This window comes from Hemicordylus capensis, chromosome 1, assembly GCF_027244095.1.
Source record: "Hemicordylus capensis ecotype Gifberg chromosome 1, rHemCap1.1.pri, whole genome shotgun sequence".
Lineage (NCBI taxonomy): Eukaryota > Metazoa > Chordata > Lepidosauria > Squamata > Cordylidae > Hemicordylus > Hemicordylus capensis.
The window spans coordinates 126,282,088-126,303,239 of record NC_069657.1 but is presented as its reverse complement, the minus strand read 5'-3'; the positions used below and the strand labels follow the sequence as shown (position 1 = coordinate 126,303,239).

General features: G+C 44.4%; 1 protein-coding gene across 1 annotated transcript in view; it reads right to left on the bottom strand.

The window, feature by feature from the left end:
• Window positions 1-21,152, bottom strand: part of PTPRJ (protein tyrosine phosphatase receptor type J) — a 168,195-nt gene that overhangs the window by 48,321 nt on the left and 98,722 nt on the right. The window contains exons 4-6 of the mRNA XM_053277986.1: window positions 17,223-17,489; window positions 11,535-11,801; window positions 4,279-4,545 (exon numbers count right to left, since the gene is read on the bottom strand). Of these exons, the coding sequence (XP_053133961.1) occupies window positions 4,279-4,545; window positions 11,535-11,801; window positions 17,223-17,489 (801 nt within the window). The remainder of the gene's footprint in view (window positions 1-4,278; window positions 4,546-11,534; window positions 11,802-17,222; window positions 17,490-21,152) is intronic.

The window sequence follows — 21,152 nt, the reverse complement described above, 5'->3', positions numbered from 1 at the left end:
AGACAGAAGCACATCTCCCAAGGAGTCGCATCCTTGGCCTGCTCCACTGCAGAACTGAGTGCATTGTTTGTTTTCCTCAGCAAAAATGTCTATGTATGGATGGTCCCATCAGTTGAAGAGGCCCTGCACCCATGGTCCAATATTTGTTTGTGGGATGTGTTTGTTGTGTCTGACTCAAGGAGTCTGCCCATATATTTATTTTATTTATTTATTTAACATATTTTTATACCGCCCAAAACTTGCTTCTTTGGGTGGTTTACAAGAATATTTCCCTTCCTTGCACTGTGTATTGCCGAAGGCCAGATCTCATGATGGAAGTACAACATCCAGATACTGATGGCTAGACGAGACAATGCTGTAAAGTGCATGCCCCCTTCATGATTCATATATGACATTGTGGTCACACTGTCTGTCATAGCCTGCACCAAATGGCCTGTTAGCAGTGGCTGCCTCATCCAAAGGCATGACAGAGATAGGATGCTGGCAGTAGATGCCATAAACCCCAGCATCTCTTGTATGGACTGTGCTGGATGAGTGTGTGAGATTAAGATTTTGTGGGCCATGGCCCAGATATCTACTATCCTGTAGGAAGGCAAGGATGTAAGAATCTCCTGGGAATCTAGAATGGTGTCTAAAAACTCTATGGTTCTTGAGTTAATGTTGGCTTCTCCCAGTTCACACACAATCCTAGCTCGCCTAGAAGGGTCAGAGGGGGATGGATATATTGATGCAACTTCTCTTTGGTTCTGGCCACCAAGGGCCAGTTGTCTAAAAAGGGAATAGACAGGTGGCCTGTTGGCAGTGGTGTGCCACCACCACCACCACCACAACGCACTAGGAAATACTATAGCTGCGGTGGACAGACATAAGGGCAGGACCTGGTATTTCCAATGCATAAGTGTAGGTACTGTCTGTGGTATGGCCTAATAGAAATATGAAAATAGGCATCTTTCAAGTCTATTGCCACAAACCAGTCGTTGTGAAAACAGAAACTGTAAGATCTGGGTGAGAGTGGTCATACAGAACCGAGAGGAGCAATAAAACTGTTGAGGCCACGGAAATCTAAAATTGGCCTCAAGCCCCCATCTCATTTCGGGATTGTGAAGTACCTTGAGTAAAAACCCCTGCTGTGTTGGTGTGCACTGGTTGAAAGATACCTTTCTTGATAAGGGATCAAACTTCCTGTTGAAGGACAGGGTAAATTGGGTACAACATGTTCCCAAAAAAGGTGGAAGTATATGGAACTCTATTGCAAATTCCAATCAAATTATAGTCATCACCCACTGGCCCGTAGTAATTGCCTACCATGCTTCTGAGAATGGGAAGAATCTTGAGCTGGTCATTGTGTCAGGCCCTTTTATCATAGGCTGGCTTGGACTTAGGACTTCTGCGATGGCGTAGTTGACTTGCAAAAGGAACTTTAAGGTTAATACCTGTTCCTTCTGAGACCATGATGGCGGAATGGCTGGTAGGATGATCTTTGTTGAGAGTGTTGGGTTTAAGGGCATTGCTTAACTAGACTTTTCTGATTCGGCCACGCATGTCTCCGTAGTGCCACTGCTGCCGCCATTGCCCTAGAACCACAGTCTGCCTCGTGGCAGGCAGAGTGCAGTTGTTGCTTAGTGGTCGATAAGCCTACAGATAAAAAGGTCATAGCTGCATCCTTTTGGTCCTGTTGAAGCTGTCAGATGAAAGGTTCAAGTTTTTAAAAAGAAAAAATGGGTATACTTAGCCATACACCCCTAATAGCTTGATATGTGTACCTGAAGGCTTGCAATGGCATATATCCATTTACCAAATGAATCTAGCTTTTTGCTATCAGGATCGGATGGGGTATATCATAACTTCTGTTTTGCCCCTTGCTGAGAGGATTCAACTCAACTATTGAGTTAGGTTTGGGATGCAAAAACAGGTAGGGCACATCACTTTGGTGTACTCTACAGAGGTTTTCCAATTTCTTTGAAGTTGAAGTGGGCAAAAGTGGTAAGGGTAGTAGTGCTGCAGAAGCAGACTGAATAAGGTCAAACACAAGATCTGCAGTCTCATGTTTCAGTTGCTGTGTCTCTAAGCCCAAGGCTGACGCCATACGCTGGACCTGTTCAGAGTATGGCCTATAATCCTCAGAAGAGGACTAGTTCTTATATGTATCCAGAGGATCATCTGGGAATTGGTCCGGGTTCTTATTTACACAGGACACAGCATCATCCTCAGAGTCTGAGGCAGATAAAAACCCCATGGGGCATCAGCCTTTGTATCTGGCACAGCCTTGACTGGTTGTGGTGGCACTCCGTGCTTTGTGGCTAGCTGTCTTTTTAAGTAAACGCTCTGTTTTTTTGTCTCAGGTTTGTGTGCCTTATTTTTCTTATTAAAGGAAGAAGAGTGGGAAAGAAAGTGTTGTATTCACACAAGTAGTGACCATTCACATGCAAACCAGGGTGAACTCACCCAGCAAAGGGGACAACCCATTGCTGTTGCCACAAGACAACCTCTCCTCCCAGCTGGATTTGGGCTACGACTGTAGTGGCAAGCCCTGTCCCTCTTTTCAGGTCCCAATAACTGTGCCCATGGTGATATACTGCAGACCTGGGTTCTACCCACATATATTCATAATGTGGTATGTGGCTGTCATAAGCATAATATTTTGAGAAGGCTCTCTAGCGAGGTCCAGGCAAGTAAAAATTCCCCTTGCTCTCTCTCTCTCCCAAAACCCTGGAATGCTTACTCTTACCATGTTGCTTCTTCACCTCAGCTTGGTTCACCGGCTTCCCTTTGTTTAGCAGGCTTGAGCCCTGAGGAGGAAGCCTCTGGTGTTAGCAGCACTTGTTCTTTTAAGAGAGGAAGTGCAGAGCCTGTCTTCAGTATTGGCGCTGGCTGTGACTCATTTTGTGTCGGCTGCTTGGATTCCAGAGAGCACAGCATACCAGAGCTGGTACAGCGCTGCTGGGATAGCTGGCTAGTAGGTGGCTTGTAGGGCCGAGCCTGTCTAGTAAAGCCCTGGCAAATAGTGCAGAAGTCAATTCGGTGGGTCTCCAAGGAACGCTAAGCACTCCTCGTGCCTGTCTGAAAATGGAGAGATTAACAGAGCAAGTAAGGCAGCTCTTAAAAGAGACTCTAGCAGCCACGTACTGCCTCAGGATCTCCGAAGAGAAAACCTTTGAGTGGGGGGGGGAGGGTCGAATTAAACACAAATAAAATGAGAATGGCTGAAAAATGAGAGGATAGACAGATAGAATAAACAAAAAACGAAATTAAAGAGAAAGCGTAAGGTGGTTTGTTAGTTGTTGACAACTCTCCTCACATGAAGTAAGGCAGAAGGTCTCCTGAAGTCACTATCATGGAAGTTGGAAGAAGACTGAGGAAGGGAATCTGTGAGGGGCTATATGTGTGTCACCAAGGGGGCGGGGCTCCTGCCAAACAGCATATAGCTTACAGCTCTCTAGAAGATTCCGAGATCCTTTCTACGCAGACTCAGACATCCAAAATGTGGAGGACAATAGGACCACGAACAAGAATGATAGATTCCTCAAAAATTACAAGTTCTCACTCCTAAAAATCTAAGTAAAAAGTGCAAAACCACTTATAACAAACTATCTATTACATATTTATTCAGATATGCCACAGTGAAGAATTCCAAACTCTAGAAAACAATATTTTTTTAAACAAAACCTCAAGGACTCAGCAGCTTTGCAAATGTCAGGATAGATAAGAAGACTGAGTCTCTTGGTGGTAGAGAAACTGGCATAAAACTACCAGTTGCATATGGGGAAAGAACAGTTTGAAATCCCAGCTAAGTTCCACAAACCCAGGCAATGCAAAACAAAATGACAGAGAAGTTACCCAACCTTACTTTTAATTGTCAAGAACAGGAATAAGTATTAACCCATGGGCAAAGCCCGTGCACATTACGATGGGTGAGTATGGGTAGATGGGTGAGTATGGGTATGATGCATTCCCTTTTTCATTTTTACTATTGCCACCACACTCCTAATTACTTCTCGCTTTCAAATCTGTTACACTTCCTTCTTTTTCTATTGAGGAAAAGGAATTTGTATCAGTCCGATTACCAGGTAGAATAAAATTTCTTTAAAGCAATCCTGTAGAGTAGCTGTTCCTCCTCTGCTTAGTGAAGCAGGCGATAGAGACACACTGCGAAGACATGCTGCAACATATGTGAAGTAGGAGGTAACGGAGTACATATTATGAACATACAGAAAAGCTTTTTTGGCACAGAATTACATATAGAAACTGCAAATCATCACATCTCTTAAATTTACTAACCTGTATAAATGGAGATATTCTTTGGATTTCCTTCAGTTTTATCATCACCTGCTACTGGATATATTGCAAATGTGTACAGTGTTCCAGGATGTAAGCCACTAATTACAGTGCTGTTAGCCTTAGAAGTTTCCTCTCTGGGAATGCCATATCCCGTAATGTAGATTTTGTAAGTATAACTAGCAGCATTTGGATCATTATTGTTCCACGATAAACTTACTGCTGTGGTATTGATGGAATCAATGCTGATGTAATCAACTGGACTGGGCACTGTTGAGAAAGAAAGAAAGAAAGAAAGAAAGAAAGAAAGAAAGAAAGAAAGAAAGAAAGAAAGAAAGAAAGAAAGAAGTTATGTATCATCAAAGGAAAATATCTTGTTTTTAGATGGTGCTGCCAAAAACCTTCTAAGCTGTGCACTACAGCTTGGTTTTAAAATGTCTTCTTTGTGATGAAGCATAAATATTTTTCTAATTAAAATACAAACTGAAAGGTTTGTACATTTCACTTAAGAATATAAGTGAATATATTCTAATTAGCTGACCATACTGAACCATTAAATATGGAATTGGTTGGAACTACAACACACAATTGCACAGTGACTCATTTACACAGATACTTGCAGAGCTTGGATTTCCTAGTTTTCTCACCTCTGCTCATTGATATATTTCAATTGCATAGCATGTACCCACTTGTAACTTGCCAATCACACTGGTGTTATACTTCTAAAACAACCAGGCCCATCCTTAGTGTGGGGCGACCAGGGCAATCGTGACCAGGGCGATCACCCCAGGCTCCGCGCTGGGACATGCCCTGCAGGGGAGCAGCCTGCATAAATTGACCTACGTCCTCTCGCCCAGCTCAGCCAACCTGCAGAGATGCAGCCTGTAGGAGCCGCACACAGGCTAGCCTGCTATCCAAAGGCTCCCTGCAGAAGAGGAGATGCTGCTACAGTTCCCTTTCCTGGATGGACTCTCAGCTGTTCAGTGGGTAGGCGGAGCTTCCAAGGGCTTCTCTGCTGGAGCAGGCCTCCCTGAAGGCCTCCCAGTCCCAGTTTCCTGAAGCTCTTCCCAGTCCCTGAAGCTCTCCAGCCAGGAGGCAGAGTGGCCAGCACGGCTGCCCACCAGAGTACTGTGCACACCCTCTGCCCTCCCTGCCCTACAACCCTGGGCTCTGCTGAGAGCTTGAGCCTTCCTCCTCCTTCTCAGAGCCAGCAATGAAAGGTATGGGATTTCCCTTTTTTCATAATTCCCAACCCCCTTGTATATTTATGGAATAGCTTCCTATAGAGCTTTGATATCGGGCACAGATATAGGGCAGGGTGGGAGAGCTCTGAATATTGAAATTAAAATGGTTTGGACAAATTGTTTGTTCTTAATATTTTTCTGAATTTTTTTCTAAAAAATATATTTTAAAACTCCTATAAGTGGCTTATATCATGACTTTTAATAAATTTTCCTACTTCAGTAAAGCTGCCAGAAAGAGTTCTCTCTATCCACAGAATACTTCACAACTAGTGAAAGTAGAGCTAATTGTAAACATCTAAATAAACTTTATTTATTTTATTTGTACATGCACTATGCTTAAGTTGGTTTGCAATCCAGAATGTCTGAGTGAGAACTGTGAAGCAAGGGGCATGTGTTGTGCTTTTAACTTTCCCCCCTTACAAATGCACTCTATGACCAAGCTGGTTGGACATGTCCAGAAACCTCACTCACTCACTCACACTATTTACACAGTATGTCATCAGTCAGTATGATTTTGTAATCATATGAAATGTTAAGGGGGCCCCACACATGCTGATTTACCCCCAGCCGCGCACCCCTATAACAGCGTGGGGCAATCTATACATTCACATTATACCCATGAGCAAAAATTAACAAGACACTGAAGACGAATCAGGACTACAACCATCAACACAGATGTCACCAATTGTTTCATTCCTGGAAGATGCACCTGTGATAAATCCACACACACTCAAGGGTACCTACCACTCTGCTCCCCAACATGAGGCTCCAGCATGAAAGGGTTTGGAAACTTTATTGTAACCAGAGTAAGGTTCTTTCTGGTTCCTAACAGGACATAAGCACCAAAGAGTTGGAAAATCCTGACCAGGTACTCTCTGCACTTTGCTGGAGGCACTTTGCAGGAGATGCTGGGAGGCAGTGTGCATTCCATCTTCCTTTCTTCCCCTTTCTCCCTGACTGGTGTATGCAAGCCAGCTTTGCTGCAGGCTGTTCCCCCCACCCTTTGCTGCTTGCCCTTTCTAACTGCTCCAGCACTGGACCAACTCTGCCCCACTGGGTGAATGAGAGTCACCTGGTCAGGCTTTTCCAATTCCAACTCCTTGGCTCTTTAAAGGAGGATGGCTGTGCCAGGAGTGGGGACAACACATTGTTTTATACTAGTAAAAGGGGGACTCCTGCTTACTACATTGTTGTTGCCTTGTAATTGGCTGAGCCTAGTTCAGGTATGTGCCTTGGGTTCACTGTTCCAAGATCTGCAGACGGAACCAGAGGACGACAGGAGGTGGCAGAGGCTCCTCTCCCCCCCCCCCCGCCACGTTCCCCCCTGGCAGCCCAGAGAGACTGCAATTGGGGCCTGGGGGAGGAGAACAGGAGGTGGCAGTGGCTCCCTCCGGCAGCCCAGAGGGACTGGTGCTGTGGGCGGGTAAACATTTTATGCAATGTTTCACCAGCACTTAATGCACCTTGTGTGGAAGGGGGAAAAGGAGCCACGCAGATCCAGAGTTTACTTTTTGGCTTCCTGTTCCCTTTTTCTTTCCAGCTGCAAGCTAAGCTATTATTATTATTATTATTATTTCGATTTCTATACCGCCCTTCCAAAAACGGTTTACACAGAGAAATAATAAATAAATAAGATGGCTCCCTGTCCCCAAAGGGCTCACATTCTAAAAAGAAACACAAGATAGACACCAGCAACAGTCACTGGAGGTACTGTGCTGGGGGTGAAAAGGGCCAGTTACTCTCCCCCTGCTAAATAAAGAGAATCACCACTTTAAAAGGTGCCTCTTTGCCCAGTTAGCAGGGGAAATTGAGAAACTACAGCCAGGATGTTATATAGGAATAAGCTTGAATAAGAACAGGGTAGAAAAAGCGCCTGCCACCTTCCCTGAGGTGGTGCTGGGTGGGGGCAGAGGGAGGTGGATGCACTTGCCTGTGTGTGTGTGTGTGTGTGTGTGTGTGTGTGTGTGTGTGTGTCCCCTTCTATGCATTTTCCTAATTCAGGTCTCCTCCCTCATCCAAGAAAGGGAGTCAGATGTTTTCCTACACCCATCTTGGAGATGGAAAGTTGGACAGACAAGGAGAGGGAAGATGTTATTCCCTTTGCTCCCCTTTCACTTGTCATGCAGTTTGTCTGCATGTATAGATTTGACCTGTGCAGTGAAAAACGCTCCTGGGAAGCTCCCTGCACCCTCCTTAGCAGCCTCTCTCTACTGCCTTCCCTTGGGAGGGGAGAACATAGGGCATTTGTGCCTCTCCTGCCCTCCACCCACCCCTACTTTGGTTGTAGTACTTCTGTAGGTGCAGAAGGGAAGGGAAGGAAGGGGGGTAAGTTAAAAAAAAATAGTTAACTGGTGTGAGAGAGAGTTATGTTAACCAGTTGTTAACTTGTGTTTGTGAGTGTGTGTGAGAGAGTTATGTTGCACACTGCCTTGATACTGCTGCCCAGAACAAAACTCTTTCTGCTCACTTAATCTAAAAATTAGAGTTACACTGCTTGGGTTATCCAGAGATGGGGAGGCAGGGGACAACTCTGGGGCAGCTATTCCAATGGTGGTGGGGAATCGACAAAGATATGGCACTGGTAGGTCAGCAGGTCATTACAGGGGAAGGGAATTCAGAAATGTAATTGATGTTTTCCCTTCCAGCAGGCTTATCACCTCTTTGACTCCAGAGAGCAATGCCAACAACCCAGTACCTCCAGTGACTATTGCTTAAGTTTATTTTAGATTGTGAGCCATTTGGGGACAGGGATCCATCTTATTTATTTATTATTTGTCTCTGTAAACCGCCCTGAGCCATTTTTGGAAGGGCAGTATAGAAATCAAATTAATAAATAATAAAATAAACCCGCAGAACCTCACCTGATTACTATATAATGCCAGATCGGTCCAAAATCAGTCTGAGATCTTCCATTACTTCCATGGATGAAGAAGCTGAACTGGTGTGCATAGCGGAGACCTGTTCGGGAGAGGCTAGTGGCCCAGTTTGGTTCCAGCTTATCCCGATGGTTTACTCCATGCTGGAGCAGGTGAGAGGATGTGGACCAGGAGATGGAGTGGCTGTTTCTACAAGAATACCATGTCCCTTACCAGAATCCAGATTCAGGATATTGGCCTATATCTAATGTCTGTACCTTAGGGACCAAGGATAGACTGGGACATCTGTTGGTTTACAGCCCAACAGAGTCCCTAACTGATCTGTTGGACTTTGTTGCAGAGTTGGCATTGGAGTGGCCTAGGTTGTTTATTTATTTATTGTTAATTTTAATACTGCCTTTCATTAAAATAATCTCAAGGCAGTTTACAAAACACTTAACAATTTAAAACCATACAAACTACACACTAAGAATTAAAATGGAATATAAAAATACCAATCTAATTACATGTTTTTAAAAATATGCACAATATAACCATAAGATACAAAGCAGCAGCACTCATTTAAAAGCCTTGGTAAGAAGCCAGGATTTTACTTGCTTTCTAAAAGCTGTGATGGAGACTGGGGAGTGGAGGCCCACAGGGAAAACATTGCAAAGTCTGGGGGCAATGACTGAGAATGCCCTGTCCTGCATACATGACAGGCAAGCCTCCCTCATTGTCGGCACACGGAGCAGGGCTCCCTCTGATGACATTGTTGAGAGGGCAGAAACCCTTGGGAGCAGGCAGTCCCTCAGGTATCCAGGGCCAAAACCGTTTAGGGCTTTAAAGGTCAGATCCAGCACCTTGAATTGGACCCAGAAACAGATTTGCAGCTATTGTAGCTCTTTCAAAATGGGGGTAATATGGTCCCAGCAGGCAGCTCCAGATAACATCATAGCGGCTGCATTTTGCACTAGGTGCCTTCTCGAGAAAGGGACACAGCTGGTGCACTAGCCAAACCGTGCAAAGGCACCGCTGGCCACTGCCTCCACCTTAGCTTCCAAAAGCAGAGCCGGGTCCAGCAGTACCCACAAGCTGCGCACTTGCTCTTTCAAGGAGATTGCAACCCTATCCAGAACTGGTAGAATTTCCCCATCCCCATTGGCTCTCCTACTGACCTACAGTACCTCTGCCTTGCCCAGATTCAATCTCAGTTTGTTAGCCCAACATCCAATCCATCACTGCCTCCAGCCCCCGATTCAGAAAATCCACTGCCTCTCTAGCATCAGGAGACAAGGAGAGATAGAGCGAAGTGTCATCTGCATATTGCTGACAACTCAGTCCTTGTCCACAGATGACCTCCCCTCCCCCAGTGGTTTCATGTAGATGTTAAACAGCACGAGGGACAAATCAGAACCCTCCAGGACCAATCAAATCATGGATGGTTGTCAGGAGCGGCTCAGGAGTTCATGGAGGCCATGAATGATTTCTGGACTGACATATGATGCCCGTCACAGACTTAATTTGGTCCTTTTCTCTGATCAGGGGGGTGTTCCATGGGTGGGGACTCTGTCATCACCCAACTGTCATGGATGGAACACCATCTGGTTAAGGTAGGACTTGTAACCACAACCCACCTCTGCAGGGATGAAGAACCCATTAGACCGGTCCGCCTAAGAAGGTTATTGGATCAAACAGGATCACAAGAAGCCTTGCAAGGGTTTCAAGTTGGCTCTGCTAGTGATTCTGTTAATGCTCTGGTGCAAATATGGAATAATAAACTCACTAGAACATTAGACACAATCGCTCATAAACATCCTTTCTGACCTGCTTAAAAATCAGCCCCGTGGTTCTCGGAAGAACTATGAGAGCTGAAGAGGCAAGGTAGACAACTGGAACGCAAGTGGAGGAAGACAGAGTGTGAACCTGACAGACTGCAACACAGAGTACATTTGAAGAACTATGCTCTGGCAGTGGAGGTGGCAAAGAAGCAGTTCTTTTCAGCCTGCATTGCTTCTGCAAATCCATGTCTAGCTGAGTTTTCTAGATTTGTGACGGGGCTAGTTTATGCCCCCTCACCCTTGAATTTGAACTTGGAACCATCTGTCACTTGCTGTGATGTCTTTAATGACTTTTTTGGTGGATGAAATCTCCCATAATTGTGCCCAACTGGACTCCACAGTTATTGCAGAGTCCATTGTAGAGGTGTCCAGCAACACCTCTTAACCAGGCTGTATACAAATTGAACAATAAAATAAACAAATAAGCTATGGAATTCTCAGCCACCGGATGCTGTTATGTCCACCAGCTTGGATGGCTTTAAAAGGGGATTAGACAAATCCATGGCAGCCAGGTCTATCAAAGGCTACTCGTCTGAGAGCTATAGGCTACCTCCAACCTCAGGGACAAGATGCCTCTCAATACAAGTTGCAGGAGAGCAACAGCAGGAGAGAGGCCATGCCCTCATCTCTTGTCTTTGGGCTGCTCAAAAGCCTTCTGGTGGGATACTGTGGGAAGCTGGATGCTGGACCTGATAGGCCTTGGGCTTGATCCAGCAGAGGAGTTGTTGTTGTTGTTGTTGAGCTTCAATATCAGAGGATAAAACCCCAACACACATAAGCTAAAATCACAGGGTCAGTTTCCAGTGTGAAGCCATCCCCTTATGGGCAGTAGAAACAAGGACTGTGATGCTTCATATGATAGGCCAGATCAGTATTATATGAACTGGTCCAATATATTCTAGAAAATGGAAGTAAAATAATTCAAGATGTTAAAAAACTGATATAACAGGATGTGCATCTCTTTTTCAGTGTCTGGCTAACTCCAATGAATTTCCTTTTTTATTTCTACTATTCCCACCACACTCCTAATTACTTCTCGCTTTCAAATCTGTTACCCTTCCTTCTTTTTCTATTGAGGAAAAGGAATTTGTATCAGTCCGATTACCAGGTCAAATGATTTTTTTTTAAAGCAGTCCTGTAGCATAGCTGTTCCTCCTCTGCTTAGTGAAGCAGGCAGTAGAGACACACTGCGAAGACATGCTGCAACATATGTGAAGTAGGAGGTAACGGAGTACATATTATGAACATACAGAAAAGCTTTTTTGGCACAGAATTACATATAGAAACTGCAAATCATCACATCTCTTAAATTTACTAACCTGTATAAATGGAGATATTCTTTGGATTTCCTTCAGTTTTATTATCACTTGCTACTGGATATATTGCAAATGTGTACAGCGTTCCAGGTTGTAAGCCACTAATTACAGTGCTGTTAGCCTCAGAAGTTTCCTCTCTGGGGATGCCATATCCCGTAATGTAGATTTTGTAAGTATAACTAGCAGCATTTGGATCATTATTGTTCCACGATAAACTTACTGCTGTGGTATCGATGGAATCAATGCTGATGTAATCAACTGGACTGGGCACTGTTGAGAAAGAAAGAAAGAAAGAAAGAAAGAAAGAAAGAAAGAAAGAAAGAAAGAAAGAAAGAAAGAAAGAAAGAAAGAAAGAAAGAAGTTATGTATCATCAAAGGAAAACATCTTGTTTTTAGATGGTGTTGCCAAAAACCTTCGAAGGCGTGCACTACAGCTTGGTATAAAAGTGTCTTCTTTGTGATGAAGCATAAATATTTTTCTAATTAACATAAATATTGAAAGGTTTGTACATTTCACTTAAGAATATATTTAACTGTAATTTATTCTGATGAATAAGCTGACCATACAGAACCATTAGATATGGAATTGGTTGGAACTACAACACGCAATTGTACAGTGACTCATTTACACAGATACTTGCAGGGCTTGGATTTCTCAGTTTTCTCACTTCTGCTCATTAATATATTTCTAATGCATAACATGTACCTAGCTGTAACCTGCCAATTACACTGGTGTTATACTTGTATAGCAGGTATCACTTGCATAACAGCCTGGGGCATTCTATACATTCACAATATATCCACGAGCAAAAATAAACAAGACCCTGAAGATGATTCAAGACTACAACCATCAACACAGATGTCACTGACTGTTTCATTCCTTGAAGATGCGTCTGGGATAAATCCATGCACACTCAGCGGTACCTACCCAAAATGAGGCTCTAGCATGAAATGGTTTGGAAACTTTATTGTAATCAGAGCAAGGATCTTTCTGGTTCCTAACAGGTCATAAGCACTAAGGAGTTGGAAAAGCCTGACCAGGTGCTCTGCTTGAGGCACTTTGCAGGAGACGCTGGGAGGTAGTGTGCATTCCATCTTCCTTTCTTCCCCCTTCTCCCTGCTTGGGTTGGGCAGGCCAGCCAAAGACTTTGCTGCAGATGCCCCCCCACTCCTCTTGGCTGCTTGTCCTTTTTAACTGCTCCAACACCGAGCAGCTGGGCCAGCCCTGTGGTACTGTTGAACCCAACAGATTGCAACAAAGAGCACATTTGAAAACCTATGCTCTGGTAGTGAGGGTGGCAAATAAGCGCTTCTTTTCTGCCCACATCGCTTCCGCAGATTAACCCCCAGTTGAGTTGTCTAGGGTTGTCAGGGGGCTAGTTTGTGCCCCCTCCCCCTTGAATTTGAACTTGGAACCATCTGTCACTCACTGTTATGTATTTAATGACTTTTGGGGGGATAATATATCCCATATTTGTGCCCAACTGTACTCCACAGTTTTTGCAGAGGTGTCCAGCAACACCTCTTATAGGCTTAGATTAGATCACTTATAGCCTGTGACTCCTTAGGATGTGGACAAACTGGTTCGGACGTTGTGTCCTACAACCTGTTCTCAAGTGGCTGCTTTCATCGGGTAATTACATTATCAGAGACAATCCGAGAGGCAGACTTTAAGGCAATTGCACACATCCAATTTGTGCCACCTTTTTTCCAGAGCATGTCTTGGCTTGGAACAGAATGAAGGGAGTATGCCATCCTGAGCATGATGGAAAACAGAGGATAGGTTTTAAGTCAAAAGGATGGATCAGGTATTAGACAGACACAATCCAAGAAGACGATGCAGAAATTGTTGTTCACTGATAGCACACAAAGCTCAGAAATACATCGTGAGGATGTGACTGCTACCAGGAATGTGAGCTTGAAAGGCAGGAGTTTTAGAGAAATGGAGTGGATAGGTTCAAGCAGGGGAGTATGGAAGACACTTAGCACCTTGGGTAAGTCCCATGATAGGAACCTATGTATTTCTGGTGGAGATTTGAGTATGGCACCATGGAGAAAATGCTTGAGGTGTCAGTGTGACTGCAAACCCCTCTTGTATGAAACCGATAACGGAGATACTAGGGTGGCCACCTGTCACGTTAGTGTGTTGGCCCAAAGACCCTTGTCCAACTCTGCTAGCAGGAAGCGTAGAAGTTCAGGGACAGCACATTGTGCCACAGAACGAGAGTGGTGATGACTCCAGTGCAGGAATACTCTCCAAGTTGACTGGTAGATTTGATTTGTAGATATCCTCCAGGATGCCAAAATAGTGTCCAAGACCTTGCGTGTAGTGGAGGAACAGCCCTCTATTCCTCCTAACTTTTTTTACTGCTGCCACCAAGTGAAGTTTTGGTATGGCTGGGTCCACTACAACAGCCTTTCACATTTATAAAAAAAATTCAAAAACCAAAAACAAACCTCAGTAGTGTGGAAAGGCTTATAGGCGTGGGGGTGGTGACAATCAACAATCTTCTAATTTGTTTAACAAGGAAGTTTACTTTCAAGAAAAAATATGTCCATTTAAAACATTTCTTTTTATTTTTTACAGAAAAAAATACAACCTCAAAACAGTTACTTACGGAGCAGGTCAGGGGAGAAAAAAAAGTGGGAGAAATGTAATCACTCCCTGATTCTATACAGGTCCCTACTCAGAGTCCTCTTGTACTTTCTTACTTGCTTGCTGGGCAGACTCTTTGCTCTGAGTATGGCACAGGTCTGGGGCTCAATCCAGCCTGGCTATTCCTTTTCTTCAGCGATTTCAGCTCAAAGTCCAACAGATATGGTGGATAAATGATAAGGGAAGTCCCTATCCCCCAAATCCTTTTTGCTGTTTTTTGGATTTGGCGGGCGACATACACTTATATTTTTTCTTGGATTTTTTAGGTGCACTGTCAGAGGAGAAAGAAGTTGAGGAGGAGGATGTGGGCAAATCCCTCTTTTTAAACCTCCAGTGACTGTTGCTGGTGTCTATCTTATGATTCTTTTTAGATTGTGAGCCCTTTGGGGACAGGGATCCACCTTATTTATTTATTGTGTCTCTGTGTATTTGAATTGGACCCAGAAACAGATTTGCAGCTATTGTAGCTCTTTCAAAATGGGGGTAATATGGTCCCAGCAGGCAGCTCCAGATAACATCATAGCGGCTGCATTTTGCACTAGGTGCCTTCTCGAGAAAGGGACACAGCTGGTGCACTAGCCAAACCGTGCAAAGGCACCGCTGGCCACTGCCTCCACCTTAGCTTCCAAAAGCAGAGCCGGGTCCAGCAGTACCCACAAGCTGCGCACTTGCTCTTTCAAGGAGATTGCAACCCTATCCAGAACTGGTAGAATTTCCCCATCCCCATTGGCTCTCCTACTGACCTACAGTACCTCTGCCTTGCCCAGATTCAATCTCAGTTTGTTAGCCCAACATCCAATCCATCACTGCCTCCAGCCCCCGATTCAGAAAATCCACTGCCTCTCTAGCATCAGGAGACAAGGAGAGATAGAGCGAAGTGTCATCTGCATATTGCTGACAACTCAGTCCTTGTCCACAGATGACCTCCCCTCCCCCAGTGGTTTCATGTAGATGTTAAACAGCACGAGGGACAAATCAGAACCCTGCGGGACCAATCAAATGATGGATGAGAGATGCGTTGCGATTTACTGTTTTACCATGGTGGTGGGGGACTTCAATATCCATTTTGGGACCAGGTTGTCAGGAGCGGCTCAGGAGTTCATAGAGGCCATGAATGATTTCTGGACCGACATATGATGCCAGTCACAGACTTAATTTGGTCCTTTTCTCTGATCAGGGTGGTGTTCTATGGGTGGGGACTCTGTCATCACCCCACTGTCATGGATGGAACACCATCTGGTTAAGGTAGGATTTGTAACCACAACCCACCTCTGCAGGGATGAAGAACCCGTTAGACCGGTCCGCCTAAGAAGGTTATTGGATCAAACAGGATCCCAAGAAGCCTTGCAAGGGTTTCAAGTTGGCTCTGCTAGTGATTCTGTTAATGCTCTGGTGCAAATATGGAATAATAAACTCACTAGAACATTAGACACAATCGCTCATAAACATCCTTTCTGACCTGCTTAAAAATCAGCCCCGTGGTACTCGGAAGAACTATGGGAGCTGAAGAGGCAAGGTAGACAACTGGAACCCAAGTGGAGGAAGACAGAGTGTGAACCTGACAGACTGCAACACAGAGTACATTTGAAGAACTATGCTCTGGCAGTGGAGGTGGCAAAGAAGCAGTTCTTTTCAGCCTGCATTGCTTCTGCAAATCCATGTCTAGCTGAGTTTTCTAGATTTGTGACGGGGCTAGTTTATGCCCCCTCACCCTTGAATTTGAACTTGGAACCATCTGTCACTTGCTGTGATGTCTTTAATGACTTTTTTGGTGGATGAAATCTCCCATAATTGTGCCCAACTGGACTCCACAGTTATTGCAGAGTCCATTGTAGAGGTGTCCAGCAACACCTCTTAACCAGGCTGTATACAAACTGAACAATAAAATAAATAAATAAGCTATGGAATTCTCGTCTACAAGATGCTGTTATGTCCACCAGCTTGGATGGCTTTAAAAGGGGATTAGACAAATCCATGGCAGCCAGGTCTATCAAAGGCTACTAGTCTGAGAGCTATAGGCTACCTCCAACCTCAGGGGCAAGATGCCTCTTAATACAAGTTGCAGGAGAGCAACAGCAGGAGAGAGGCCATGCCTTTCTCCTCTTCCACCTCCTGCCTCTGGGCTGCTCAAAAGCCTTCTGGTGGGATACTGTGGGAAGCCGGATGCTGGACCTGATAGGCCTTGGGCTTGATCCAGCAGAGGAGTAGTTGTTGTTGTTGAGCTTCAATATCAGAGGATAAAACCCCAACACACATAAGCTAAAATCACAGGGTCGGTTTCCAGTGTGAAGCCATCCCCTTATGGGCAGTAGAAACAAGGACTATGTGATGCTTCATATTTATTTATTTATTTTATTTACATTAATAACCTGCTCTTCCTCCAAGGAGCCCAGACATACTTCCTACATACTTAGGTTTCTCCTCACAACAACTCTGTGAAGTAGGTTAGGCTGAGAGCAGTGACTGGCCCAGAGTCACCCAGCTAGTATCATGGCTGAATGGGGATTTGAACTCAGATCTCCCCGGTCCTAGTCCAGCACTCTAACCACTACACCATGCTAGCTCTCTTATATGATAGGCCAGATCAGTATTATATGAACTGGTCCAATATATTCTAGAAAATGGAAGTAAAATAATTCAAGATTTTAAAAAACTGATATAACAGGATGTGCATCTCTTTTTCATTGTCTTGCTAACTCCAATTAATTTCCTTTTTTATTTCTGCTATTCCCACCACACTCCTAATTACTTCTCGCTTTCAAATCTGTTACCCTTCCTTCTTTTTCTATTGAGGAAAAGGAATTTGTATCAGTCCGATTACCAGGTCAAATGATTTTTTTTTAAAGCAGTCCTGTAGCATAGCTGTTCCTCCTCTGCTTAGTGAAGCAGGCGGTAGAGACACACTGCGAAGACATGCTGCAACATATGTGAAGTAGGAGGTAACGGAGTACATATTATGAACATACAGAAAAGCTTTTTTGGCACAGAATTACATATAGAAACTGCAAATCATCACATCTCTTAAATTTACTAACCTGTATAAATGGAGATATTCTTTGGATTTCCTTCAGTTTTATTATCACTTGCTACTGGATATATTGCAAATGTGTACAGTGTTCCAGGTTGTAAGCCACTAATTACAGTGCTGTTACTCTCAGAAGTTTCCACTCTGGGACTGCCATATCCCGTAATGTAGATTTTGTAAGTATAACTAGCAGCATTTGGATCACTATTGTTCCACGATAAACTTACTGCTGTGGTATCGATGGAATCAATGCTGATGTAATCAACAGGACTGGGCACTGTTGAAAAAGAAAGAAAGAAGTTATGTATCATCAAAAGAAAACATCTTGTTTTTAGTTGGTACTGCCAAAAACCTTCTAAGGCGTGCACTACAGCTTGGTTTTAAAATGTCTTCTTTGTGATGAAGCATAAATATTTTTCTATTTAACATAAATATTGAAAGGTTTGTACATTTCACTTAAGAATATACTTAACTGTAATTTGTTCTGATGAATAAGCTGACCATACGGAACCATTAGATATGGAATTGGTTGGAACTACAACACGCAATTGCACAGTGACTCATTTACAGAGATACTTGCAGGGCTTGGATTTCCCAGTTTTCTCACTTCTGCTCATTGATATATTTCTAATGCATAACATGTACCCAGCTGTAACTTGCCAATTACACTGGTGTTATACTTGTATAGCAGGTATCACTTGTATAACAGCCTGGGGCATTCTATACATTCACAATATATCCATGATCAAAAATTAAGAAGACATTGAAGGTGATTCAAGACTACAACCATCAACACAGATGTCACCGATTGTTTCATTCCTGGTAGATGCGATAAATCCACAGGCACTCAGGGGTACCTACCACTTTGCTCCCCATCATGATGCTCCAGCATGAAAGGGTTTGGAAACTTTATTGTAACCAGAGCTAGGCCCTTTCTGGTATGTTCTAAGCGCCAAAGAATTGGCAAAGCCTGACCAGGTACTCTGCACTTTGCAGGAGATGCTGGGAGGTAGTGTGCATTCCATCTTCCTTTTCTCACCCTTCTCCCTGTTTGTGGTGGGCAGGCCAGCCAAAGACTATGCTGCAGGCTTCTGTCCCCCTACCAATCTCCCCTCGGCTACTTGTCCTTCCTAACTGCTCCAGCACTGAGCAGCTGGGCCAACTCTGCCCCACTGGGTGAGAGAGAGTTACCTGGTTGGGCTTTTCCAGCTCCTTGGCCCTTAAAAGAAGGAGGGCTGTGCTGGGGGTGAATGTCAAGTGCAGGTCACTGACTGGAGGGCCGCCTGCATGTGGCCTGCCTTTGGTGGCGGCCTTCAGGAGTGGGGACAACATATTGTTTTGTACTTCTAAAAGGGAGACACTTGCTTAGTAGGGGTCACCTTATTCTGTTGCCTGGTTGAGGTACGTGTCTTGGGTGAGCCTGTCTTGGATTATCCAGAGATGGGGATGACTCTGGGGCATCTACTCCAGTGGTGGTGGGGAATTGACAAAGATATGGTGCTGGTAAGTCAGCAGGTCATTACAGAGGAAGGGAATTCAGAAATTTAATTGCTGTTTCCCCTTCCAGCTCGCCTACCACCTCTGACTCCAGAGAGCAGTGCCAACCACCTACAAAACCTCACCTTATTACTCTGTAATGCCAGATAGGTCCAAAATCAGTCTGAGATCTTCCATTACTTTATCGTGGATGAAGGAGCCAACCTGGTGTGCATTACAGAGACCTGGTCAGAAGAGGCTAGTGACCCAATTAGGTCCCATCTTCTCCCGATGTGTTATTCCATGGTGGAACAGGTGAAAAGATGTATGCAGGAAGGTGGAGTGCCTGTGGTCTATAAGAATACCATTTCACTTACCAAAATACCTTTCAGGGAATTGGCCTATATCAAATGTATGTACCCAATTCTAGGGACCAAGGATAGACTGGGACTTCTTATGTTTACCTATCACCCTGCTTCCCAACAGAGTTCCTAACTGATGTACTTGGTTGTGGAGTTGGCATTGGAGTGGCCCAGGTTGTTGTTGGCGGGGGACTTCAATGTTCATTTTGGGACTGGGTTGTCAGGATCGGTGCAGGAATCCATAGTGGCCATGATGACTATGGGCCTATCCCAATTGGTTTCCGGACCGATGTATGATGCTGGCCATACGCTCAATTCAGTCTTTTGTTCTGATCAGGGTAGTGTTCCATGGGTGGGGACTCCTGTCATCTCCCCATTGTCATAGATGGCTCACCATCTGGTTAAATGTAGGGCTTGCAGCCACAACCCACCTCTGTGTCATAAATCTGTTAGCTCGGCAAACCCAACAGGATTTACAACCCACTTCAGCACTCCCCCTGTGCAATAACAGAAAGCAGCAGCAAAACTGCAAGAAGGAAAAGAAAAGGCTCACAAAGAAAATAGTAAATGAATTACGTCCCCTGAACTGAACTAGGTACCCCCCTCTAACAATAACTGAGTAATAAGTGAAAAGAAAACACAAAGCAAGGAATGAAATGAGCGAAGGACACCAGAACAAGGAATTAACGGAACAAAGCAGGAAAGCATAAACAAGGCAAACTGGAACTTGCAAATAGTTTGGAATTCAAATAGCACACTGTCTGCGGTCAGCGAAAGTTGCTAACAGCATCTGAGCAATTGAGAGACTGCTAAATATATACAGCTCAAGAGAATCAACAGCCAATCAGGCTTCCCTGAGTCAGCACTTTGGCTTCCTCTCTTGTGATCTCCTGCACCTGCGTGACTCCCACTGAGCTTGCCTCTTGAGACGCCTTCTCAAGACAGGTGAAATCCCAGGCTCCTCCCCATCAGAAATCATGTCTGGCAGCTGTTGCGAATCTGTAGCTCCCTGGTCTCCCTGCCAAATCTTGTTGCTGTGCCTCTGAGCCCTCACTAGCAGGCGAATCCTCCCATTCCTGCTCTGACTCTTCTGAGTCAGAAGTATGAGCCATGACACTCTGCAGGGATGAAGGACCTATTAGATTTATCTGCTCAAGAAGGTTATTGTGATCCAATAGGATTCCAATAAGCCTTGGAAGGATTTCAAGTTGGCTCTGCTAGTGATTTTATTGATGCTCTGGCGCAAATATGGAATAATAAACTCACTAGATCAGTAGACACAATCACTGCTAAACAACCTCTCTAACCTGCTTCAAAATCAGTCCCGTGGTACTCGGAAGAACTACGGGAACTGAAGCGGCAAGGGGGAGGACTCTGTGCAAACCCGACAGATTGTAACACAGAGCACATTTGAAGATCTATACTCTGGCAATGCGGGTGGCAAGGAAGCAGTTCTTTTCTTCCTGAATTACTTCTGCAAATTCATGTCCAGTTGAGTTGTCTAGGATTGCCATGGGGCTAGTTTATGCCCCTCCCCCTTGAATTTGAACTTGCTGTGATGTCTTTAATGACCTTTTTGCAGATAAAATCCCTTGTATTCATGCCCAACTGGACTCCACAGTTATTGCAGAGTTTATTGTAGAGGTGTCCAGCAACTCCTCTTATTGGATTAGATTGGATCACTTTCAGTTTGTGACTCCTGAAGATGTGGACAAAGTGCTTTGGACTGTGTTTCCTACCACCTGTTGTTTTGCTCCTTGCCCAACTTGGCTGCTTTCACCTGGTAATTACATTATCAGAGACAGTCTGGTAAATATTATAAATGCTTCTCTGGGGATGGGCAGGAGACCTCCTTGTCTTAATAAGACTACTATTTAGACCTTCTCTGAAGAAAGCTAGCTGAACCTAATTACAGGTGGTTAATTACAGACCTGTTTCTAATCTTCCATGGTTGTACAAGGTTGTTTAGTGGATGGTGGCATCTCAGCTCCAAGCACTTTTGGATGACACAGATTATCTAGACCCATTTCAAACTGGCTTTCAAGTGGGCTATAGTGTTGCCTCCCCACCTCAAAGCTTTAATTTGCACCACAAGGGAAGCT